The sequence below is a fragment of the Anarrhichthys ocellatus genome, unplaced genomic scaffold, assembly GCF_004355925.1.
Source record: "Anarrhichthys ocellatus isolate YVR2014 unplaced genomic scaffold, GSC_Weel_1.0 scaffold7, whole genome shotgun sequence".
Taxonomy (NCBI): Eukaryota; Metazoa; Chordata; class Actinopteri; order Perciformes; family Anarhichadidae; genus Anarrhichthys; species Anarrhichthys ocellatus.
The window spans coordinates 12,427,600-12,455,222 of NW_022280037.1; the positions used below are offsets into that span (position 1 = coordinate 12,427,600).

The window sequence follows — 27,623 nt, forward strand, 5'->3', positions numbered from 1 at the left end:
CCCTGATTGGCTGAGAGCGCAGAGGATGCCTTAATATTTAATACTAATGTCCCCCTGGTTGGCTGAGGACTGGAAAGGTCCAACCAATGTTTTTGACTCGCTTTAGTGGCTGCGGCTCCTTAATTAATTGCAGCTATCTGTCTCCTATCGATGTGTGTGTACATGTGTGTTGTGTGTGTGTGTGTTGTGTTTCCTCTTTTCTCCCCAAACCGAACATGAAATAGTTTGTTGGGCTATACTTTCTTTCTTCCTGTCGTTCCCCCTTCCTTCCTCCCCGTCCTGGTTCGCGGGCGCAGACCGTACAGATTGAGACCCAGCTGTGTTAGTCGCTTCTGCTCGTTGCCATTTTCCCCCCTCATTGCCCGGTGATGTTGGATATGGGAGAGCGCAAAGAGGTGAAAATGATTCCTAAATCGTCGTTCAGTATAAACAGTTTGGTGCCGGAGGCCGTGCAAAGCGACAACAACAACCACCAGAACCAGCACCAGCACCACCAGAACCACCACCTCCACCACATCCACCGGCCCGGCGGCGGCGGCGCGGACGAAGCCGAGCAGAAGGCTCCTCTCCCGGCCGCGCAGCAGGACGGCAAAGCGGATCCTAAAAGTGACTCCTCGAGCCAGGAGAGCTGCCCGGACGAGAAGGAGAAGTCGGAGGAGAAGAAGGAGGGGAAGGACGGGGACGCCGGAGGGAAAGACGGCGAGAAGAAGAGCGGCAAGTACGAAAAACCTCCGTTCAGCTACAACGCGCTCATCATGATGGCCATCCGGCAGAGTCCGGAGAAGAGGCTCACCCTGAACGGCATCTACGAGTTCATCATGAAGAACTTCCCGTACTACCGGGAGAACAAGCAGGGCTGGCAGAACTCCATCCGGCACAACCTCAGCCTGAATAAGTGCTTCGTCAAGGTGCCGCGGCACTACGACGACCCGGGCAAAGGGAACTACTGGATGCTGGACCCGAGCAGCGACGACGTCTTCATCGGCGGCACCACCGGGAAGCTGCGGCGGCGCTCCACCACGTCCCGGGCCAAGCTGGCCTTTAAGCGGGGCGCGCGGCTGACCTCCGGGCTGACCTTTATGGACCGCGCCGGATCCCTGTACTGGCCCATGTCCCCCTTTCTGTCCCTGCACCACCCGCGGGCCGGCAGCGCCCTGGGCTACAACGGGACCTCCTCGGGCTACCCGGGTCACCCCATGTCCTACAGCACCATGCTCACGCAGAACATGAGCAACAGCCACTCGTCGTTCCCGTCCTCCAACGGGATCAGCATGGACCGGCTGGTCGGCGGGGATCTCCCCTACGCAACGCACCACCTGACGGCAGCGGCCCTGGCGGCCTCTGCGGTGCCGTGCGGCCTCTCCGTGCCTTGCTCCGGGGCCACGTACTCCCTCAACCCGTGCTCGGTCAACCTACTGGCCGGGCAGACCAGTTACTTTTTCCCCCATGTGCCGCACCCGTCCATGACCGCGCAGTCCGGCGTCGGCTCCTTGCAGGCCGCCCGGGCTTCGGCCTCCAATTCCCCGCAGGCTCCGTCCTCCTCGCTGCAGTGTGACTCTCTGAGGCAGACTCTGTCCGGCTCTCTGCCGGCCTTCTCCTCGGGACTCTCCGGAGGTTTGTCTGACTATTTTACGCATCAAACTCAGGGTCCGACCTCCAACCCGCTGATCCACTAACATCCTCACCCTCACCCTCCGTCCATCCATGAAAACCCGTAAAATGACTGGAACTGTAAGTTGGAACATTTTACACTGAACATTTACATTGTAAAAACAATTACAAAATTATTATAAACTACCTACTATAGAAAAAAAGAGGAGAAACAAAAAAGAGCAGCAGAGAAACTCACAGAAAGCAGCGCTGACGTTTCCAGGTATTTTTTAATATTATTATTATTATCTTCTTCTTCTCCTGCAGGTCTACTTTCTGTGTACATACCGTCTGTTCCTATACGTGTCGGGTTTGTCTGTATAAAACTGTCAGCGACGTGCAATGTGACCTGAGCTAAAAAACCGAGAGGATGCTGGGAGGCTGTTTCTGTTCTTGTTGTCGGAGGCTTTACTTTTCATAGAATGTGTATTTAAAATAGTTTCATCTAATTTTGAGATTTAAAAAAAAAGGTTAAAATAATAATAATAATAATAATATTTCTAGCCGGTTTTTGTGGCCGCATGTTTGCAGTATTATCAGGTCTCGTGCGGGTCAGAAGAATTATTTTATTTGACTACATTTAAACACATTGTTTTTTTTTGCAGCATTGAAATGTGTTTGTTTAACGACTCCCGCCGTGAACACGCGCGGCTGCTCTTCATCCCGCAGTTTAGACTCTTCATGTACGTTTAGAGACCAAAGACTCTGTTGTAGTAGAACTCGCGCAGCTTCAGAAAATGTCCATTTAAACGAGCTTCACTTCTTCGTTTCTTAATTAAAGTAGGAATGTGAGAGGAGAATGTGTGCTGGTGCCGCTGGAGGCTCTTCGCCTTAAAACCTTCTCGTTTTTATTTTAGATGAAACATTTAGGTGCGTTGGAAAACAGCGTGAATTTAACATGAATTCTGTTTTGGACGCAAACGTCTCGTTTTGTTGGATATTTTCCGCGGTGCAGCCTGTCACGTGCTTCTGACTGTAAACGTGATCGCCGCTAACAGCGACCTTCACACCTGTTCTTCTTCTTCTTCTTCTTCTTTTATTTCTATGATTAGTAAAAGAGAGAGAAAATGTCTATTTGTAATTTGAATTTTTTGGGGTTTTCCTTCTTTTCCAAAAGGAAGAACAATGTAAAGAGCCCCCGAAGAAGAAGCGCCTCATTATCTAATAATACTTGGAATGATTGTCCTTTACTGTCGTCTCTAAAAACAAATTTTCATGGTTGTGATACTATTGTGGTCTTATTCTTATTCCCGTGTTTGTCGCTTACAGAAGTTAAAAAAAGAGAAAAAAATGTTTTAATCATAAAAAAATACAAATAAAAGAATAGGTTACATTCATAACTAACGCAGATGCTTTTGTCTTCTTTCACTCCTGCCGTCCGTGTTGTCTGTTTTTATCACCAGGTACTTGAACACAACACACACCGACAGTTAGTTACAGTTTTTAAAATCTTTATTTTGAAGTTTCAGAGTTTAATTTATTCTTCTTCTCTGGATTGAAGCTTACATTGTGTGTTTTGTGAACGCGCCTCTGCAGAAGAACGAGCACTTTAAATCACCAGACACAGAACCGGACTCTCTGTTTGTGTTTTGGGTTCTTTTGCTTGTTGTTGTTGATGTTTTCGCACGCGCGCTGGTGGAAAAATGCGCAGCAGCTTTTTGCGCACACAGATTTACGCGTTTGGGTGAAAAAAGATGCGAGCAGGTCGTTCAGGACTGAGAGACATCCGGTCCTCTATGCAGGCAAAGCTGCGGCCTGCGGCTCTGTGCGGGGTTTCCTGTGCGGGACTCCCGCAGACTGTCGTCACGTTAAACAGCTGATTTGGTTTCAGAGGTTTTTAAAATCTCATCAACTGAAATTCTGTAAACTTGCAGATTTCTTGCAGAAAACTGGACACTTTTGGTCACGTGGTGTGTTTTTGTTTCAGCTCCAGCTTGTGTGTGTGTGTGTGTGTGTGTCCTTTCATCTCTAAATTCAAACATCTGATATTTCTCTGTGTGTGTGTTTGTCTTCTTCTTCTGCTTCACTTTAAATGTCGCTGCTCTGTGTTTCCTCGTTTGAATTATCAGATCAAACTCATAAACATTTGTCATAAAAAGCAGATTTTTGTTCCTTCGGTCATCAGATCAGTTTCCTCCGGTAGAGGTCTGATTTAGACCTGGTCCTGGTTCTGATCCTGGTTCTGGGTGTCGCTCCGGTGTTTCCGTGATGTTTGTTGGTTCTTTAAAGATGAAACATGTTTGTAGAAGAGACTTCCTGTTTGAGGATCAGCTGTTCGCTTCGTTGTCGGCTCCTTCGATCTCTGCGTGTTTTCTTTGATTTTTCACCTTGAAACTAAACTTCATTCTTTCAAACATGCAGATTCTTGTTCTGCATTGATCTTCATATTTTCATTCTATAAATGAGAATATTTTATTTGATCTTCTCGGTTCATTTGAGTTGTTTTGCCTCATTAACTTTTCACTCCTTTGTTTACAGATCAAATCTGATCTAATTATTTCTTCCTTAAATCTGCTGACTCAACATTTAGTTCTGAGGAAAGTCACATTTACATCAGAATTTGAGTTTTTATTTTGTATTCTTTCTCTTCTCAGGTTTATTTTCTGCACATTCAACGTTCTGTGTTACTGTACAGGGTCGCTACAATATAAATACTATATATAAATATATATATATATAAAGTATTTATTGTATATATATATTTATATATATATGTATTTTACACATTCAAACATAAAAATAATCAGGTTAAATTAACCCTTTAAACTTGCAGCTTTAAAGAAACATTTATTAAAATCAGATGGTGCAGACAGACGCTGCTCCTCTTCCTCTTCCTCTTCATCTTCCTCTTCATCTTCCTCCTCCTCACCTGAGGTCCTCCTGCGTGTTTCGGGGTGACTGTGACCGCATAACGATCACATGCTGCTGTTTGAAGCTGATCCTCACAAACGTCTAGTGAACGTTTCTGTTTGTTTTAGTTTGAATTAAAGCTCGTTATTCTCTGTTCGTGACCACGTGAACGTGACCATTTTTATGTATTCAGGTCATTTTGTTTTTGTTAAAATGGATTTGTTTGAGTCAGTCTGCAGGTCAAAGGTCAAACCTGCTGCTAACAAATGTATTTCATTATTTTACAACAACTTCACTATTTTTGAATATTTTACATTTTACAGAACATCTCTTAAATATACAAAATAAGAGTTTTTTTCCATAAAACATCCCGACATGTTTCATTTGAATGATTTTGGCATCAAATCACAACTAATGTTGAACTTCAGCTTTTAAAAGTTTGAAATTCATATATTTCAATATTTAACATTTTGTGGCAAACAATGAAATACTTTTGAGTGATTCACGTTCATCGTCTGCTCTAAAAACTAATTAAAAAATAAATGTTCATGTTTTTGTTAATTATATTTTAAAGTATCTTTAAAACCCAAACCAGGTTTTCAGAGTCCAACAATGATCTAAATCCACAAACACGGACTCTTAAAACTCCAAAAGCTGAAATTTAATGACATGAATTAGTAATATAACCTCATGATATTGATATTTCATATCTTAAAAAACAAATGTAGAAGATGGCTGAATGTTGGCTTCTGTTTCAGGCCTGAAAATCTGATTTTAACGACCAAAATGAGTCACAAACAGCTTTTAAATCCAGTGTCCATGAAAACACACCAAAGTAAGAAATAAATATCTTTTGGTGTTATTGTTCAGTTTTCCTCTAAATCCAGTTTTAAAAACTCCTACGATTTTGAGAATTTTTTTTAACACCAAACTAAATTTGTCAACAGAATCGTGTGTAAGTAACTGATAACAATCATAAGTATTTAGATATCAGCTTTCAAAAAACCCCAAAGCAGGTTTCTATTGGAGACGTTTATTGTTATGTTTGAAAATAAGGGGGGAAAAAGAAACACTTTCAATTTCTATTTTTATTTTTTGGCACTAACCTAAAGAATAAAACCAGCTGCATGTTTAACATAATAAACATATTAACATCCGACTCTCCATCAGTTTAAGCTTCAGACTCTGGAGCTATCAGCTGATCTCAGGTCGGCCTCGCTCTCATTTTCTCTCTCGGGTTGTTTGTTGTCGGCTGTTCTGAGATCAGCCCCCCCAAACAACAAAGACAGACTTTCAGCAGCAATTTGTTCATTTCCTAAAAGAGGCCTGCGAGTTAAACGAGTCCGACTGTAACGCAAGAACCCCTCCTCCCCCTTCCTACCCCCAACAATGGAGCTGCCGGGGAACCCAATCTCTGTCCTCCTGATGCTATCTGCCCCGTGTTAAATGGGGTGACCAGCAGTCAAAAGACAAAAGAAGCAACAGAAGGACATGGGGGGGGGGGGATTTGAGCTGCAGGAAGGAAAATACAGATGAAAGTTTTAGTCTTGCAGAAATAAAAAGCCCTTACATTTCTCTTTTAAATTCCCGTCTAAAGCAGCTGGAGTTCATTCAGAAGCTTCTTCGTCACGTTTAAGATTCGTGATTCGTGTCTTTAAAGGTGCTGCATGTTCCATCCGGTGACATCTAGTGGTGACGCTGCAGATTGCAACTAACTGAAACTTCTTGTGTGTCAGGCGTCAAACGTCTCTCTGGAGTGTTTGGTTTGTCCCTTCTGGGCTTCTGTAGAAAGATGGCGGCCGCTCCGTATGTAGATACAAACAACGCTATGCTAATGAAAACAAAACTATTCTTATTTTCAGGTGATTATTCAATAAAAAACAGACTTATTATTTTATTCCGTTTCTGCCAATAGATCTCCTTAAATGTTACTGGCTTAAAGACGCATATTTAAATACAAGGTTTTAATGTGCGACCAAAACGTAAAATTCAATCATGAAACTTACTTAAAAATATTTGTTTTGGTCAATAAACGTCTCTTCAAGTCACAAAGCAGCTTCAGCCAGACTTCAGTGATGAGTTTCTATTTTGACACAAAACATCATTATTTGGGTTTTCTGCTATAAAATTGTAACTTCAGACTTGTGGAGGTTTTCCTACTGAAGTCCAGTCACACGTGATGATTTCCGTTCGTTTCACGCATTCAGTCTTTTCAAAAGAAAGTTCTGTCTTCTCAGGAAACAACTCAGTTAGGTTTAGTATAAGATCAGAGTTTGGATTAACATAACCACTGAAGTGCAGAAGTTACGTGACAAATAAATCAACATTGACACAAATTTGACAAGAAAATGATTGCACCAAATTGGTGAATTGTAAAAACCTGGCATGAAGTCAGAGACTGCTCTTTGAAAAACGATCCGCTGAAGTGCTTCTGAGAAATGTTTCTATAGCAGCAGAGTTTCAGGAGTTTTATTGTGAAGTTTTAAAGCCTTTAAAAAAAACATGTGTCCCGTGTGAAGCCAAAATCCAAACTTGCTTTTAACATGATGTAATTCAACTGAGGGTGGTTGTTCTTTCTTTACGCTGTTAATGACTCTTACATTATCAGGTTAGGTTGTTACGATATGCTGTTACACGCTGTTACACTATGCTGTTACACTATGCTGTTACACTATGCTGTTACACTATGCTGTTACACTACGTTCGTTAAGTGTCGTACTTACGACTTACGTTATTTTACCCTGTTATGGTACGTTGTTACGTAATGTTATATTATTTAATGTTACGTTGTTAAGTTACGTTGTTAAATCTTGTTACGTTGTTACGTTACGTTGCGTTATGTTTTTACGTTACGTTAAGTTGTTACATCGTGACGTGATGTTGTTACGTTACGTTGTGACATTGTGGCGTTGTGGTGTTGTTACGTTGTTACATTAGGTTGTTAAGTTGTTAAGTTGTTACGTTACATTGCATTGTTACGTTGTTACATTGTTGCGTTATGTTGTCAAGTTGCATTGTTCGTTGTTACGTTAGGTGAAGTTGTTACGTTAAGTTGTTGCATTAAGTTGTTGCGTTAAGTTGTTTCGTCGTTTCGTTACATTGTATTATTTTATTTTTTCCATTATGTTATTTCTTTCAAACGCAAACAATGGTCTTTTTTCTAACCTTTAAGTCGAGATGAAATGAAAAACACCTTTTTCTTCCTTTAAATCACATATAACAATCTGAAATTACAAAATAATTTTCATCCTGTTTCTATATCGACTTTAAATCCAAAAATAGAACCAAAACTGAACAAAAACCATCTGTTTGGCGGTGAAGTTGTTGGTATTTGATCTCAGAAAATGGTCTGAAATGTGTCAGAAGTCAAATGTGGGATTGAACACGAGAAGGATTCACGAGGAGAAACATTTTACTGGTGATAAATCATCTCTGTGGGTCAAACTGGTTCAGGCTTCAAGGCGGCTGCAGTGATTGGCTGTCATGGGACGTGGAGGGTCAGCTGACTGAAGTCAGGCTACTTCCTGGAACAGCCTTTATAATAATATATATGTTATATAATAATATATATATGTTATATAATGCAGAGAATTATGACTGTTTATGATTTAGAGCTACTGTTGAGTCAACATTGTAATGATTGTGTCATAGTTTAAATTAGAGCTGCAACTCATGATTATTTTCGCTTGTTGATGATTTTTAAAATTCATATATTTATTTGAAATGTTGGAAAATAAGGAAAAAGGCAGAAGTGACGTCTTAAATCTCATCTAGTCAGTTTGAAACCTGAAATAATTCAGTTTATGGATCAAAACAACCGAGAAAAGCAGAAAGTCTGAGTCTATAAATTATGATATGAAATGTATTTAATTCAAAGGTTATAATTTAACTAAAGTGGAGGTTTAATAACCAACAAGATGGGAGACCTCCAGGGGCCTCAGACCACCAGGGACCTCCTCAGACCACCAGGGACCTCCTCAGACCTCCAGGGGCCTCCTCAGACCACCAGGGGCCCCACAAGCTCCACATTCACTGTGTCATATGAACCTCTGAGCAAGGCATTAAACACAAGAGACCTCTGATCTGGACGCTTAGAAAAACGTCTGTGACCAAAACCTGCAGTGAAAAGAACGAACTTTAAAAATGTTGAAGTAAAAGATTTAATTTATAATAATAATAATAATATTTAATAATTTAAACGTCTTGTTGAAATGATTTGAGGTTTTTCATCAGACATGAAGAGAGAAACTCTAACATCAGATATTAAGAGTGAATCTTTCTTATTGGAAGATGATTCGTATCGTTTTATTTATTTATTGTGATTATTTGCACGTAGACGCAGATTAATAATCAAACACAATATTTTCTATATTCTCAAATAATTTCAAGACAATAAACATTTCTCTTTATCAATGAGGATAAAACAAGATGAATACATTAAACATGATTCACAAACATAGAATATAATAAATAAATATGTGTGAATGAGTAAAAACGGAGAAAACAAGTTTAACAAATGTAAAAGTTTAACAATGAATAAAATATTGAATCAGCATAAATAACAGCAGCAGTTCATTCATTCATTTCGTTCATAATTCTAGTAAATCATCTTTAAAACTGGAAATAAAATCTGGACATGAAACATGTGAATAATGATGTCACGTCTTTATTTTGAAGAAATCAAAACTATTACTAATTATGAAAGAAACCAGAAATAAACATATTTTGGGCAATACATTAATAAATTAAACTTAAAATCAGTTTTTTTATATATATTATACTGTGTTTTATATAGTTATACCGCATCTTGCGCTGTGTTTTGGTGTTTTCCGTCTTTTTTTACCTTGTGACGTGATGACTCGAACACCACGTGACCACGTGTTGCTCACACCTGCGCTCATAGGGAGGTGTGAGACGTGGACGAGAAGCACGTGGTCTTCATATGAATTCACTCGTTATTTTATTTTATGATTTTTTAAATCACACAGATTTAAAGCCTCGCGCAGCCTCGTAGTTCTGATGTTTCACTCAAAGCGGAAATAAAATAAATATCTTTAATCCTTAACAAAATAAAAGTCTTTCCCTCCTTCACAGCTGCGGACGTTTTATTCTCTTTTATTTTATCGTCAGAAAACCGCTGAGATGAAACGACTCGCGCGGATCCCGCGCGAGTCGGAGTAACGGAGCTTACCGGAGAGAAGCTCCGGTTTCTTCCCGTCAGACACCAAAGCTCACCGGATATACAATCTGTTTGTAATAACTCATATTTAATGATTTATGATTATGATGCAGCTGCTTCATTGTTTGTTGGGTCAGCTTCTCTCTCTGCACCAACAGAAGTCTCCTTATAATAAATACAAACATTAAATATATAATAACAAAAGTCTAAAAGGATTCAGAATGTATTTTTTCATCTATTTATTTATCTATATCTATTTATAGGTTAAATTTGCTTTCCAATATGGCAAAATAACAACAAAATAAATAAATAATATCAGTTTGTTTTATTACAGAAACACAAACATTTTGTCACCAACGTTTCAACAAATAAATAATTAAATTAAATTTAAGTAAATAAAAACAATATTTATATTTAACTTTCAGTAACTACATATTTAAAACTTCAAAATATTAAATTAAACAAAATGGAAATAGAATATTAAATATTATTAATATTACAAACTCCCTGTGTGTGTGTGTGTGCGTGTACGTGTGTGTGCGTGTGCGTGTGTGTCTGTGTGTGTGCGTGTGTGTGCGTGCATGTGTGCAGATCAGCGTACTGATATCATCCCATCGTCTCAGGTGATCAGGTCGCAGCAGCTGGTTTTAATGTTTCTGTTAATGTTTGAGGACCAGTTTTCATTCCTCACTGTATCAGTTGTAAATATTTTAAAGTACACACATTGATAAAGACAACATCATAATGATATTAATAATTATAGTCAGGAGGAGCATAGAGTTCCTCTCAGCGTCACTAAATTATTACACGTTATTTATTCTCTGTGTTCATTAGAATAAACTGATATGTGACGTTTTAACTCACTTTAATAATGGAGGAATTAAAACCTTCATCAACATTAAAACACACGGTGTACTTTATTCTGACTCAAAAACTCACTGGAGCACCACATGTGGATTCATCCGCCGCTGAAAGTAGTCCCTAACACATGCTCTATTTCCTTTTGTTGGATAGAAACTACAGAGATTACACCGTATTAAAGTTAGTTTAATTCTTCTTTTTGTTAAATTATGATATTTCTTTCAATCTGTTTTTGTGTTGATCTTGTTTCTGCATTAACGACCAGAACTGAGAGTTTTGAGTCCTGAACCAGTCGTACTGGACTCTTTATACAGAGCAATAAAATATCAAGTTTACAAAATGCATGAACACCTTTCAAGTATATTTAAAATGTGTGTTTGTTAAAACTGAAGTCAATCATAAAGAAAAGAAAACTTTTCCACCTCTAGTGGTAAATATTCTCATTTTGTCAAAGAGACTTTAAATGAATGATTGTCTGAGAAACAGAGAACTTCTCCTTTAACCCACATTAACACAAGTCTCCAACATGTTTACACTTTATTTGACTCCAGTTTTATTTCAGATGCATCATTTTCTAACTTTTCTGCAAAATCAAAAGCATAAAAACGAGCTTCTTTGTTTTAAGTTTCATATTTAACCAACTGCCTCAACAAAGACTGTTTCTCATTGTTTCCTGTTGGATCTGCACGATGTGTTCAAGGGACACGGAAGTGTAGTTTAAATATATTTATAATGTGTTGGAAAAATGCCAAGTGGTCTCCAGGTAATACGGGTTTGAGACCACCGGACTAAAAGCTTATAGCAGATTAAGTTGCATTCTGGGAAGTGTAGGATCAAGTGTCTCCACACTTAAAGTCACTTTAATCCTTTTCATGCAAGTTCTGCAACTTTACAGAGAAGTGTTTCACTGAAATCACTTCACTTTATTCTGAGCTTTGTTTTCAGGGTTCCAACTGTCACAATGTGCAGCAATGATACAAGTACTCTACTATTAGTACTTGTACTGCAGTACTCACTGTGGAAATATGCACTGTGACAGTATAATTACTAATACCACACAGTAAAAATACTCTGTAACAGTAAAAGTACAGATACCGATATGTTCAAATTCTCTGTTAGAGTATAAATACTAATACCATACGGTAAAAAAATACTCTATTACAATGAAAGTACTATTACCACACAATAACAATACTCTGTAACAGTAAACGTATTAATACCACAATGACTAACAGTTTTTGTACATAGTTTATTCGGACACAGTTTCTGTCGACACAAACTGTGAAAACTATGAATTTCAAATGAAATTTCCCTTTTTTCTAAACTTTTCAAGTCATTGTTTAGTTAACGTTCCATTTAATATCCGGTCCGTGTTCCGGTAAATGTTCCGGTTAATATTCCGGTAAATATTCCAGTGAATGTTCCGTTACATGTTCCGGTTAATGTTTCGGTAAATATTTTGGTTAATGTTCCGGTAAATGTTCCGGTTAATGTTTCGGTTAATGTCTCGGTGAATATTCCAATTAATGTCTCGGTAAATGTTCTGGTCCGTGTTCTGGTAAATGTTCCGGTTAATGTTTCGGTGAATGTTCCGGTAAATGTTCCGGTTAATGTTTCGGTAAATGTTCCGGTAAATGTTTCGGTGAATGTTCCGGTGAATGTTCCGGTGAATGTTGCGGTGAATGTTCCGGTGAATGTTCCGGTTAATGTTCCGGTTAATGTTTCGGTTAATGTTCCGGTTAATGTTTCGGTTAATGTTTCGGTAAATGTTCCGGTAAATGTTTCGGTGAATGTTCCGGTGAATGTTCCGGTGAATGTTCCGGTGAATGTTCCGGTTAATGTTCCGGTTAATGTTTCGGTAAATGTTCCGGTGAATGTTCCGGTGAATGTTCCGGTTAATGTTCCGGTAAATGTTCCGGTAAATGTTCCGGTAAATGTTCCGGTGAATGTTCCGGTGAATGTTCCGGTAAATGTTGCGGTAAATGTTGCGGTAAATGTTCTGGTAAATGTTTCTATTGATGTGAAAACTAGCCTGGTTGAATCCAGCCTGTCTACAGTAATAATGACTTTATTTTGGTGTAAATTAGCTCAAATTTCCAGTGAGATCTGTAATGATGAAACACAGCAACCAGCAACCAGCAATGTTTGCTCAGTGTGTGAATCCTGACACAGAGAACAATAAAGTTGTTCGGGCACATGCAGCTCTCTGGTTTCTAGTTTACTGGTGTTTGACCAGCGTTAGTGGTCAGTTAAACCTGCTGCTGCCATGTGACCTCAGAGCAGACAAAAAGCTGATTTGAGGCCAAAGAGCGAGATATAAATACCGAAAAATAATTAGGATTAGTGTACGGTCTCCATTATTTTCTTCGGCCTCGTCGGGCCGACTGTCGATCAACGACGATTAACATCGGGAATGTCTTTCTGCTTTAAACGGCTAATCTGGATTTGATTGGTCCAGATGAGGCTCCTGCAGCAGTTTGACAACAGAACTCACACACACACACACACACACACACACACACACACACACACACACACACACACACACACACACACACACACACACATAGCAGGAGCTCAGACTTCACTGTGGTCAGTTAACATTCTTTGTGTTTAAGTGTAGATTCAAAATATTACCTTTGTTGTGATTAATATAAGTGTCCTTAAGCAAGTACTTTTTACTGTACTACATCTCAGAGTTACATATTGTACTTTTTACTGTACTACATTTCAGAGTTACATATTGTACTTTGTACTGCACTACATCTTAGAGGTACATATTGTACTTTGTACTGCACTACATGTCAGAGGTACATATTGTACTTTTTACTGTATTACATCTCAGAGGTACATATTGTACTTTTTACTGTACTACATCTCAGAGGTACATATTGTACTTTGTACTGTACTACATCTCAGAGGTACATATTGTACTTTTTACTGCCCTACATCTCAGAGGTACATATTGTACTTTTTACTGTACTACATCTCAGAGGTACATATTGTACTTTTTACTGCACTACATTTCTTCCTCTTCTTTTGTTTGAAGGTTTTAACTTTCAAAGACCAAATGAGCAGTTGTCATCAGATATTTAAAGTCCCTGACAGCTGTACCTGTTGGTGACTCTCTGGTATCACATGACTGAAAACCCAAATTGCTTCTGATAGCAACCAAACAACCAGTCTGGAGTCTTTTTGGGCGCTAACATGATATTTTTCAGAACGGTGTTTATATAACTCCATTTTGTGTTTACAATGGAGAGAAACTGCACCATTCTTTCCATGAATGTCGCCAAAGACACTCAGTTCATAATACAAACATAAAAACATAAATATTGTAATGCCATTGTGTTGTAGATAGTGACTTAACAGACATTTATTTAAATAAAAATGTTCAAGATTGCCACTTTAAGGAAACTCGGACTTGTATGGAGCTAAATCCAGACCAAAAGTTTTGTTAATTTGAAAAAAAAATTGAACCTGAAAGTTCAAGTTGTGTTTTGTTTGGGTTGAATATAATTTTGATTCAGTTCTGGAATTTTTTTGAATACATTTTTCTTTTTCATTTTTCACTTTCATATATATTTTGATATTTGAGTTCTTATATTTTTCACTTTCAGATTTTATATTTTCAGATTCAAATCGTTTTTTTTTGGTTTCAAATCTTTTTTTCACTTTCAAGTCATTTTTTTCAGTTCAGACTTTTGACCCTGATCTAACGTGGGGGGCGTGGCATCAACTGAGAGGGGCGTGTCATCATGACTGACAGCATAACAAATAAGGCCGAGGACCGGAGGGAGGGAACCAGCTACTGGTTCGATTAGTCTTTCGCCCCTATACCCAGGTCGGACGACCGATTTGCACGTCAGGACCGCTACGGGCCTCCAGCAGAGTTTCCTCTGACTTCGCCCTGCCCAGACATAGTTCACCATCTTTTGGGTCCTATCGCACACACTCATGCTCCACCCCCCAGACGGTGCGGGCGAGACGGGCCGGTGGTGCGCTCGACGAGCCGGGCTCCCACCCTCTGCAGCGGGCACTTAAATATGATGTATAGAATGTGCTGAATCATAATTCTCGCGGTGCTTACGTTACCTGAAGGCAACGTGGTTGAGGATGGTCCTCAGCCTTCTTTGTTATGCTGTCACTCATGATGACACGCCCCTCTCAGTTGATGCCACGCCCCCCAAAATATAAGACCTCAAATATCAAAATATATATGAAAGTGAAAATAAATATTTTATTCAAAACAATTCCAGAACTGAATCAAAGTTATATTCAACCCAAAAAAACTTTTCATTCACTTATTTTTATTTTGAATACATTGCTGTATTGTTCAATGTTCAAGACCACAACATTTTTTTTTCAAATGATCAAAACTTTTGACCTGGATTTAGCTCCATAGACTCGTCAGTTATCCAGAAAGATTTCATTAATAATCAGCAGTAAATGATTATCGTCTTTGATACAATTGGGTTTATTTTGGTTATTATGGGAGAAAAGACACTCGATTATAGTTTGATATATTTGAAAGTAGTTTTGTTTTAACTGGTTTCAGTGTTTTTATGCAAATGAGATGATACACGTAATATATTTTGGAGCAGTGTGTGATGTTTTGTGTTTGAATTGAAAATGTGGTACAGAGTATTTATGGAATGGTACGCTGCACATATACAAATACACCAAAATGTACACAGTATGTAAAGTAAAGAGTTACCAGCAGTAAAAGTGTACGTATGTTGGTAGGTTTTGGGAGGGGTAGCTGGTGGGGGGGGGGTTCATGTGAACGAGCAAGAAAACACTCGACGGGTCGTGAATAATCGTTTTAATGAGTGTGTAAGAGCAGGCGGCTCGGTGAGGGCCTGTCGGGTTAAACAAACTCACCAAATCCGATTGTCAAAGTGCAAAGTGGTGTCATTTCAATTTGCCCCCCCGTCCTTCCTTCCTTCCTTGTCTTCAGTCGACCCCCCCCACCCACCCTGCCAATTACAAGACATAACAATATTTTCTTAAACCTGGTGTGATCTTTGGTTTTGCTGATCTCCGTTCGCTCCGCTGATCTCTGTCAATGGAGCGTCGATGGGGACGGATCAGCGGCGAGCACTTCCTCTTTTATCTGCTCACAGCTCACACGTTATTAGAGCACCGGTTCTCTTTATAAAGCACACTTTATACACTTTTATAGTTCTATAGTTTAGAGTTTACCACTAAATTTAGTTTCTCACTTTCAAATACAATCAACTTAAAGTGTTTGTCTGCTACTTTTAGGCACATTTCAGAACTTATTCTGAAATGTGCCTAATTGTGAACTTATTGTGTTATTCATGTTAAGTTAATTCAACCTAACTGTCCAATTTATGACCTTTTTACAAAGCTTTCAACAGGAAGTGATTTACTCACTTTGTCACGATTGTAAATAGATTTTGGTTTTATTTTCTAACTAGGCTGCAAATGTTTCAGATAAGATTAAAATGAGTCAGGTTAGGTTAACTTCAAGTCTGCATGGTCCAATCTCTAAAAGCATGTACGAAACGGTTTTAGCTGCTATCTAGTTAGCAACATCTAACCAAACTGTTAAGTTGCCAACCGTATTAGCTATCGACCTGTTTTAGCTTCTTAACTGAAATAAGCAGAGCTAAAGTATTTTTGCTGCTAATCTAAGCTGTAGCATACATTTAACTGTTTTAACTGCTAACCTATTAGCTAATATTCAACCAAACTGTTTCAGCTGCTAACATTAGCATTATAGAGTTTGATATATTAGCCGCTAACATTTACTCTTGTTTTTAGCTGCTAACTACGGTGAGCAGACGTTTCGATCGTCCGATTATCCCGATTTCAAACTGGGAGTCCAGTCTCCCAAAAATCTGTAAAACACCAACATGTTCTGTTTTTACACAATTAAGAAAATATGCACTTGTGACCCAGAGACTGCTGTTTGAAACCAACATCCCAGTGTTTTTTAAGTTATGTTAGTGACGTCTTTTACGTACTTATGTTACGTTTATTTTCCATACAAATTGGACATGGGTAACGTAGTTATTTTAAGTTTTTTTACTAAACCCAACTGCAGCCGGTGCCATTGTTTTAATGGTAACAACGCATAAATAATGATCCTCCATCCTGATAAAAACGTGTGTGCATAAGTGCATACATTAGCTAAACTGTGCTGTTTTTAAATTCATGTTTTAAAATATATCAAAGAGAAAAACACAGAATTTTTGCTCCATTTTGGCTCATTTTTAAGACATAGATTGATAAAAGTATGATACAAATATCAGTGTCTGTCCATCAAACAGGCGCTGACGCTTCAATAATCTGACCACAGAATCAACAGCAGATTAGCATCAAGAGATTTCAAACAGAATCAGCAGCAAAGCAGTCGATATGACACAGAAACATAATGATATAATATAATGAGGTGTAATATAAATCTGTCAGCACACACCAGCAGCCTCTGCCTGCTTACTGGCTGGCTGTGTGTGTGTGTGTGTGTGTGTGTGTGTGTGCGTGTGTGTGTGTGTGTGTGTGTGTGTGTGTGTGTGTGTGTTTGTCTCTGTGTTGTCGTTGTGTATGACTAAACAAGGCCTGGTGTGTTGAAGTGTGTATTTTTAGCTAAGCAGGGCTCAGTGTGTATCCTCTGACCAATATGGCGGAGAACACACTGTAGTACACGCACACGCACGCACACACGCACACACACACACACACACACACACACACACACACACACACACACACACACACACACACACACACACACACACACTGTTGACTCTGCAAACTTGATCATAAATACAAAAGTATTTGTAGTTAACATTTATATTATGGATATATTTGTTCTATGCTGTGAAACATCCTCCCTCCGAACAAAAGCACTTTGTCACTGTTTGCCTCCAAATTTGGTGATTGTAAAGGGTTAAGTATTTTATATATATATATATCCCTGTATGAGGAGACAACATCTATCAGCTTCTTTAGCTAAATAAATAAAAGACAAAACTGTTTAGTTATCTGCAAAATTCAGAGAAAGGATTTCCATGAATACATATTTCTAAACACAAAGAGGCTTCTGCATATTCCAAAATGTAAATGTGAAGATTCACCATTAAGAGGTACATTTGAAAATTGTGTTAAATTCACATATAAAAATGTTTGGGACATTTTATATGAAATATCACATTTCACATATGAAAACATGAATTTCATATTCGCCTTTTTGTAGTTTTATAAAACTGGTTTGTGATTATAATATGTGGGATTCATGGTTATTTTATTACAATCATGCAAATATATGTATCATATCGTATATTTCATCATTTAAAACAGCTTTCACTGTATTTAAAATGTACTTTTATTTAATAAGAGATGTTTAAACTTCTCCACTGTCAGATTCATATATGGGCATGTTGTATTATTGAGCACTGTTGTTATAAGGCGCACACTTACGATAGGAATGAGAAAAATACAAAACAACAAAAAAACAGTTTGTAAACAAATCTGTGTTCTAAAAAGGACATTTGTAGTATTACATGTGTATATACATGTATCTGTATTCTATCAGACACATTTTGAACAGTTTAAATAATAATAAAGTAAACTGTGCAGCAGAGTTTGGTCTGAACTGAGATGATGAACTTTGTTTCTTGGAAAAGGAAAGAGCATCAAACATGGTGAAGTCCTTCGGCAGCTCGTTGACGCTGCAGGAAGAAAACGTTTCACTAAAGGAGCGTTTCACTTGGTTCTGCTCGGATCCCCGTCGGCAGCAAAGAGCCTCCTCTACACTTCCTGTCTGTTCTTTACAGTACGGAGTGTAATTATTACAGTGTGAACGAGTTCTATTCAACACTTTCACCTTCCATACATTCAATTACTACCATAAAAAAAAGATTTTTCTCTATTATATTTTTGTTTGTATAACGTGAGCTATTTATTGATCAATATCAGATATTTAGACATAAATCACATCAAAGCAGTAAAAACTGTCAATTCAGATTTGAATTAAAATAAGAAACAATATTCAGGCCACATTAACACAATGATATTATATTTTGTATCTGATAAACAATAATTCATCATTTTTCGTATCAATGATTGGTTGAAACATTAGCAGCTGTGGTTTTATTCACAACATGTGTTTCTCTTCAGAATGTTTTATCAAACTAATATTTATTAAATATGATCGAACATGTCATGTTGACTAAATGAATGACAACAGCACAGCGGGCTGTTTCCTGTCTCAATAAATAAATATATGAATGAATAAATGGATAAACAATAAATTATACACAAATTATAAAACAATACTGTGAAAATACTGACAGAAGAAAGGGTAGGGTAATAAATGAATAAATAAATAACCTGCTATATATATATATATATATATATGTTATTATTATCTTAATATATTAAGATAATATATTAATATATACTGTATGTCGTATATGGATGTAGAGTCAACTTATATTTCCAAATGTGGCTTAAACAATATAATATATCATGTATGTTTTGACATCTTTATCAAACACTATCACATACTATTTGTGATATATATATTCCCATAGTGACATTAATGAGCCGAATATTATTCAGTTTTATCAGGTACAAAATAATGATATATCATATATTTAATATATTTGTGGAGCGTTGGTCCTCAGATAACTGGTGACGGGATGTTTTGGTGACAGTTGCTGCGTCTGAACTTCTTCATTCTTCTGACGAGCAGCAGCAGCGTTTTCTCTGCCAGCCTTTGTCTGCAGTCTTTTGCCTTTTCTGCCTCTCCGTGGGGGAGGAAGAGGAGGAGGAGGAGGAGGAGGAGGAGGAGGGAGGATGAAGATGGAGATGGAGATGGAGGAGGGTAATGGGTGGTGGTTTGTTGCCCCTCAATATGTTGTGATGGAAGACTTGGTTCTCCAGAAGGAGCGTCCTCCTGGCCAGACAGGAACCGTCATTGATCTGTTTGGCTTCAGGCGTCTCCACAGTGCTGATCAGGCTGCAGCTGACAACACACACACACACACACACACACACACACACACACACACGCACACACACACACACACACACACACAAACCACACACACGCCTCTCTTCTGCTGGCGATGCCCACATTTAATGTTTCTCTGCTGCGTGTGAACAGCAGAAAGCTGCACACAGAGCATGTAAGTGATGGTGAGTCCTGATGTATGAACACATGTTGGGGGATGATGGGACGTGTTTCCTTCATCAACAAGGATGATCCCACGGAGAGCAAGTATTCACATCCTGTACTTAAAGTGACAGTGAGGGACTTTGGTCCTGAGCCAGTCTCACTGTAGTCCTGATCCTCTATATGAACCAGTCTCAGTTTAGTCCTGATCCTCTACATGAACCAGTCTCAGTTTAGTCCTGATCCTCTATCAGACCTCCATCAGTAAAGAGACCATCAGAGAGAAGATGGTCTGGAGTTATTCTTAATGCTCGTCATCGGAGCCACCGGGTCGGATTCTGGTAAAACCAGATGAACTCATGCAGGTTCACCAGAAACTCCTTCAGCTCAGACTCCAGCAGAGACCGGTCCACCGTGGACAGACCCAGATCCTCTAGCAGAGACCGGTCCACCGTGGACAGACCCAGATCCGGAGCTCTGGAGGGAGGAGGAGAGCTCAACTCCCGACAGCAGCAGCAGCAGCGTCTCCTCCTCCTCCTCCTCCTCCTCCTCCTCCTCCTCCTCCTCCAGGAGCAGAGCTTCTGCTCTCTGCTGGAGACCCAGGACGTATTGCTGGACCCGCTGGAGGGAAGGGAGATACGGGAGAACCAGAACCAGGACTGAGAGGGGCAGACTGTCAGACCCTGCTGCAGTAACATGAGAGGTTTTCTAAAGGGACTCTGGTGCTCAGAGACACTACCACTTTAGTCCACAGGAGGCGGCAAAATCAAGACAAAGTTAAAGTTTCTTGTAGTAACTTTCAGTAAAAGTACTAATACCATAATGTGAAAGTAGCTCTGAGTCTTGCTAACAGTGAAGCCGTCCTTGACGTGGACCTGGAAGTGATGGAGTTCAGCTGCTAGCTGCTCAACACTAGACGACCAACGACCAGGATCCTGTTGACCCGGAGCAGCGTCTCAGTCCGTCTGAGGTAAACTGTTGTTTACTTTAAGCTGCTGTAAGATGTTTTATTTATTGACTTCCAGCTCGTAAACAGGCCAGCAGTGTACACGTCTAGGGCTTTTATTGTGAAAGGTAGAAAGGGATTGAGTGGATGTGGTCTGCGCTGCCTTTGTCAAGGTTGAAAGGAGTTTACTCAAATACTGTACTTAAGTTCTATTTTGTGGTACTTTACTTGAGTATTTCCATTTTATGCTACTTTATACTTTGACTCTAAATGGACCATAATGTACTAAATGAACATCATGCTGTATTGAAGAAGACTTGAAACTAGAGATTGAGACCATAAACTCATGTTTACAATGTTTACTGAGGTAATAAATCAAGAGAGAAGTAGAGTCATTTTCTCATAGACTTCTATACAACCAGAGGAGTCGCCCCCTGGTGGACACTAGAGAGAATGCAGCTTTAACACATGACGCTTTGACTTCACTTTAAGGAGGTTGTCTCCTGATATAAAACTATCTTCAGTTACTACAGATGCTTTTTCAGACTCGTCTCTGGTGATGTCAGAGTGGTGTTTGCTCTCCTTTGTGAAGATAAAGAGGTTTATTGTGTTTTATAGACTCTCAAACACTCACCGGTGTGTTTCTGACAGTTCAGACCTGCAGAGATGATGGTTGTAATTTCTCAGTTTAATGAGTCCTGATTGCTGGAAAACGTCTGCAGCCGTCAGTTTGAGAAGGTTTTTCTCAGTAAATTCACCAGAATGTTATTTCAAAAGGAGGAAAAATATCAGTGTTTCTTTTTTTTTGTCAGTGTTTTTCTGTGTTGTGTTAAATTGTTTCCAATCCAGTTCAAAGTGGTTCATGTTCAAACACAGAAATGTCAAAGGAGAGAAGCTCAGATGGAGCAGAGAGAGAAAGTTCTGATAAGTTATCTTACAGAAGTACACAACAGAGGTTTTGTGATGAATACTTTCAAAAAGATCTGATCACAGAAAACTCATAACTGGGATCCTATAAAGTCGATAATTGATACCAACAAAATGATGTGTCTTTAAAGTAGGAAGTTATCTTTTTATTCTGCAAGAAATTACAACCATTGACTCACATCTTCAGCGATGGATGGAAGTATTCAGATCCTTTACTTCAAGTAAAAGTACTAATACCACACTGTAAAATACTCTGTACAGTTAAAGTACTAATACCGCACTGTAAAAATAGTCTTAGTGTCTGGTCTGGTGTGACCTGGTTTGGTCTGGTCTGGTCTGGTTCAGGACTCCAGCCCTGGCTGTTGGAGGTCTGTTTAACCAGCAGACGGCCGTGTTTCAGCTCGGTGAACCGCCCACCTGGCTCCTGCTACAGGAGGCCTGGATTACTAAACCATTAAGCTATCAAGAGCTTTTGTTTTGAAAATATTTCTGTGGGCCTTTTTTCCCCTAATTGCCCGTCAAAATCGACTTAACCGCCGTCAGAAAGGAGAGCCGCATACGCCGTTCATTAATTCATACCGGCTCTATTCACACTGGATTTGGATTTCACAACCTAGGGATAAAAATACGCCAACATGTTCACATGAGCATTTTAATATTGTTTACACTCAATCAGCCGTAACACTGCTGCTGGTTATCAAAACAGCTCCTTGTAGCTTCATCCACAAGTCTTTTTCTGGGTCGTTCTTATTTTTCCTCCAGTTGACTCATGACACAGTCACAGTGTCATAATAATGATAATAATAATAATAATAATGATGCTAACTGGCTCATTTGAAAAAAGCATGTTGTGCGGAATACAACAGGATTGGGGAGGTTTGTGGTCACCTCTTTTTCTGTAAGATGATCAGCTGGAGAAGAACATCGCTCGACCCGCACTGAAAACAGAGGATGGAACCAATGGGATCCTCTCTCTCTCTATCTCTCTCCTTGTCCATTAAATAAAACCATTAGAAGACACAGATCTTATCTGAAACAAAGCAGCACTGGAGGATTAATGCAAGTAAAATTATATGCAAATAAAGATTGAAAGTGCTTTAAATGTTTATTTTCTAAATATTTAGGACATTTAAGGAAAATAGCTAAAAATATCAGGTAACTAAAGCTAAACAGCTACAGCAAGAGCGAAAGTAGCTAAAAGACACCAAGTAGCTAAAGTAACTTTAGGCCTCAGGTAGCTAAAGCGTAGTAAAAGATGTTAGATAGCTTAATCTTAACAACTCATTCAAGTAGGTCTAAAGCTCAAGTAAAGTACATATGTTAAATTAGCTAATAGACACCAAAGCTAAAGTAGCTGAAGTTATATTAATTCATTAAATGATTAAGCTAAAGCTTAAGTAGCTTGGGCATCAGTTAGCCAAAACTGAAGTAGCTAAAGAATATAAGGAAGCTAATAGTGGCTAAATGATGTAAGCTAAAGTAGCTGAAGCTCAATAAGGTTATACGGTTATTTATTGTCACCATACAGCAGGGTTGTGCAACAAATGCAGTTTGTAGTCACATTTTACACAAGACATTGTCAAGCTTCAGGCTGCTAAATTATATTAGGTAGCCAAAGCTAAAGAAGTTAATAGATGTGAAGCTAAGCTACATTGAGGTAGGCCTATAGTGTGAACAAGCAGCGGCAGTCTTCCAGCTCTCTGCTCTAGTTCAGTGGAGCTGAAAGAGGAGGCAGTAGACCTATCAGTGTCACTCTGCCCGGAGCGGCTCTCTTCATCCGGCCCTCTGACATACTGGGACCGGTGCCAGCGCTAGAGGACATGCTGGTTTTTAGCAGCTGGAAGACGTCCCGACAAGTAAAGCAGCCGAGAAACAAGCCAACGACGTGACGGTGAGTTCCGAGGGGAAGGAACCGGTCAAACGAGCTTCTGGAATAGTTCACTATATATTCAAATAATGTCGACTCAGAATCATCTTTATTGGCCAAATATGTATCAATGTAAAGCTGGACAAAGAACAGACCGGTATGTGAAAAAACATAGGTGTAGTCTAAATAATAATAATAATAATAATAATAATACATAATATGAATATAAAAAGCACTAAAACAAACAACACCATTTAATCAAAATGTTTCAATATAATTCAAGTGATCTGTAACTATACAAATACTGCAAATAAAACAAAATATGTATTTATGTATAAACCGTAGATTCGATTATATGTTTTTATGTACAGAAGGTAATGTAAGAGAGATTATTTTGTCAGCGAAGAGAAGAAATCACTGATCAGCCGTCTCAAAGCCAAAAAAGATTATTGACGCAGCCGACAAACGACACCAATATGACCTCAAACAGCAGGGGATGATGGGTAATCCTGTGATGTAGACGGTGGGCCTGTCCTCGTGTTTGTTTATTCATCAATCTGACAGATAAACATGATCTGAATGAAGCTGTTTTTAAAGGTTTTGGATCCGAAAGTCACACAACAACATAAAGTAACTAAACTACTGCTCTGAGAGCTTAAATCAGTTTCTATGAATGGAGTCTGGTGTGTCTGAAGAGAGCTTAGAGGACAGCAGGAAGGTAAAGAGGTGGACATATTCTAAATATAGCGTACGCTTAGACTGATACTGACTGTTTAAAGTGTCTAAAACTCCATCTACTGTAGTAATACACTGACTATGTATAAGCACCTCATACAAACAGACTTTACTGTTATCAGAGTGTCGCAACATTATGGGATTCTCAGATTTCTGTATCAGCAGGGAGGAGGCTGCAACATGCCTCAACAGAAATGTCATTTGTTAAACACTTTGGCAAACGTGTCATGTAACACACACACGCACGCACGTGCACACACACACGCACACGCTCGCACATGCACACACGCGCTCGCACATGCACACACACTTACACGTATCTGTAGCCCAGGTTTCAGATCTGTGATTGGAAATGAGGCGACTAATGATCTAAACCTGCTCTACCTCTCGCTTACTGTTCAGATTTACTCCCCCCCCCCCCCCCTCCCTCTCTGTGCGGTAGACTGGATTACTTTCGGTGTCGGAGCAGAGACCAGAGACCAGGCGTCATGTCAGGGATTAACTCCAGAACAAACACTCTTAAGTCATCGAGGGAGAAGAAGAAGAAGGAAAGGTGTGCCGCTTTATTCTTTTACTATAGTGCCGTGAACGTTAAGATTTTAAACACACAGTGAAATAATAAAGACAAGTTTCACTCCTTTAACATTCAATGTTTAGAGTTATTATATAATTATTTACAGTGTGTTTCTTCAATCAACATGTTCTCACAGATCACCCTTCTTATATGCTATTTTACTTTATATTGCTGGGAACATTAAGATCTTAAAGACAGTAAATCAAAAAAGACATTTTTCAAGTTTTACTCCTTTTTTAAAAATATTTGTACACCAAAATCTGTCTAGAATTCTATGTTTAATCAGGGACAAACAGTAACAGGAACGTATAGTGCTATTAGCACATTATTATGCCTTTATAACAATGCTTATTATTCTATAATGATTCTCATAGATCGTACTTCATGTCCTTTAAACTCACCATGTTTTCACAGTGGAAAGTACAACAACCACACTAGTGACTTCCATTTTCTTCAGATAATAACGACAAAGCTGAGACTTGTTTGGTTTGAGTTCGATGGAGTTTCGGTGTTTCTTGTATTAAAGACACGCTCTATGTTTGTCCTCCCAGCTCACTGGTGATGCCTTGAAAACTCAGATGAGACCTGAAATTAAATCAATTTAAAAGGAGATGAAACTAAATTGTTTACAGTCAGGAAATCTTATGTGCAAAATGAATTTCTTGGTGCGACAGTCGTGTATATTCGATATTTACGGTAGCAGCTCTATGCTAACGTTCACCACTTTGGTCCAGCCTGAATTATTTGATCTAATCTTGGCTGGATTGTCACCAAATTTGGCACAACCAATCACGGTTGTCACAGGATGAATTCCACCGACTTTGGTGATATTCAGACTTTTCCTCTAGCACCATCGGCAGGTTGACTTTTATGGTTTTTGATGACAATCTTAACTGTTGGATGGATTGTGATGAATTGTGGTTCATCGTTCATGTTCCCCACAGGATGAACCGTCATAACTTTGCGGACTTTTCATCCATCGCCATCAACAACATTTTAATACCTCCAAATACTTTTAGAACTAAACACATTCACATCAGCCTCTGCTGAATTTGTGTTTACTGCTAATTAGCACATGTTAGCATGCTAACACGCTAAACTAAAATGGTGAACTATAAACCTGCTAAACATCAACATGTTAGCACCGCTCTGCTATTGATTGTAGAATTACATTATTTCCTCTTACCCGTAGTGCTATTAACAAATCTCGATCTGTTGTAGAGTTTCATGTCGGAACTATGGAACTGCTCACGACAAGGATTATCCTGAGTAATGCAGGTTATGATTTCTTGGAGAGAGACATTACTTTTGAGTTTATTAAATGTATTTTTCTCACACCAAAACAATATACTGTAGTTTGATGAATAGCACTACAGGTGAGAGGGAAAAGGAAAATTGTATTTGTGGTCATCTTAAAACAATAACTTGTGAGATTATTTAGATTTTTGTCATCTGATATGAAATTACTTTTGCACGTCTGAACACATGTTAGCTGCTCCACCTGTTCACATGAAGAGCATGGTGATGTCATCTTTAATCCCCGGGTCACGTTATCCTCACAACGTGTGCACGGTGTTATCCAGGTCTTCTGTTGCACTTGTTCTGTTTATTAGTGTTTGTACATGTTGGATTATCTTCAGCACTCTGTTTGCACCGTTCTCAGCTCTTATCAGTATCCAGTTCTCTGCTGCTGCCGGATCATCCCAGTTTCCCCTCAGGGATCATACACCTTTTATCTAATCTCATCTGAATCCTCTTCTTTTTTATTTTTGGAGCCATCTTGTCGTGTTTTCATGACTGAGATGTTCTCTTCTTCTCCTTCTTCTTCTTCTCCTCTACCTTCCTTCCTGCCTGTCTGTCAGCCGATGGAGAGGCGACAGCAAGTCTCCACGCCGTAAACCGATCCGCCTCGGAGAGAGCGCAAGGCCGAGCGGGAGAGGATTCCTGATATGGATCTACCTCAGAAACTCAGCCAAACAAAGCCTCACCTGTTTTCAGCGCCCTGCCTTGTTCCTCCTCCACCACCTCCTCCTCCTCCACCACCACCGCTGCACCACCAGACTCCGAAAATCCACTTTGTCAATTTGTGCATTTTCTCCTCTGGTTTTGTTCCCGTTGGGGATTGTGGACGCTTTGATACACAGAAATACCTGTTAGTAGTTGTCGATCCTTCTTTCCAAATACCTCCACCCACCCTCCCCTCCTCCACCGGTCTCACCGGAACAGAAAATTACCCCATTTACCCTCCTCCCTTCTCCATTTTGGGTGTCCCAAATCGGGGCCCCCCGGGGCAGATCCCAGACATAAAAGTTAGCATTGAGGAGCCGAGGGTCCGATATCAGTTAATGTGAGATACAACTAATTAGTCCATTATCGGGCCCCCGCTCTCACCGGCTCATAAATTGGAGCCACTCAAAGGTCGTTTATTATTTATCAGAGTGGGTGAGGGAGGGGGAGGAGGAGGGGGAGTGCGGCTGGTGCTCCGGTTTGCTTGTTCAACATATCAAGATTAGTTTCAACTAGCCCTGTTGGATGACTGCAGCCTGCAAGCACCACACACACACACACACACACACACACACACACACACACACACACACACTTCATAACACACACTCCTGGTCTCTGTCCGGCTGCAGGAGCCCGACAGAGATTCAAACAGAATTCCTTTTGTGTTCCGTCTGTGCAGAAACTTTGAATTGAGAGTTCAATGATCGGTCAATGTGTGACTGCATTATCAATGTGTTATGAATGTTGGATGATAACTTGTTATAGTAGTTTGTGTCTGTTCTGTTAGAAAACATACGACGACCCGATGAAAATACTTCATTGCAAGAAAAAGTCCTGCATTTAAAAAGTCATAGTATAGCATACACATAGTATAAC

The 27,623-nt window shown here is 39.3% G+C and overlaps 1 protein-coding gene across 1 annotated transcript; it reads left to right on the forward strand.

Annotated features, from left to right (window-relative positions):
- The first annotated feature begins 106 nt into the window (after window positions 1–106).
- On the forward strand, window positions 107–27,537 carry foxg1a (forkhead box G1a). Its single transcript, XM_031847687.1, has 2 exons — window positions 107–1,731; window positions 26,600–27,537. The coding sequence occupies exon 1, from the start codon at window positions 369–371 to the stop codon at window positions 1,674–1,676; it is 1,308 nt and encodes a 435-aa protein (XP_031703547.1). The 5' UTR covers window positions 107–368; the 3' UTR covers window positions 1,677–1,731; window positions 26,600–27,537.
- The last annotated feature ends 86 nt before the right edge of the window (window positions 27,538–27,623 follow it).

Excerpts from the sequence above, each read along its gene's own strand:
- foxg1a (XM_031847687.1), top strand. The coding sequence starts at position 369 with ATGTTGGATATGGGAGAGCGCAAAGAGGTGAAAATGATTCCTAAATCG.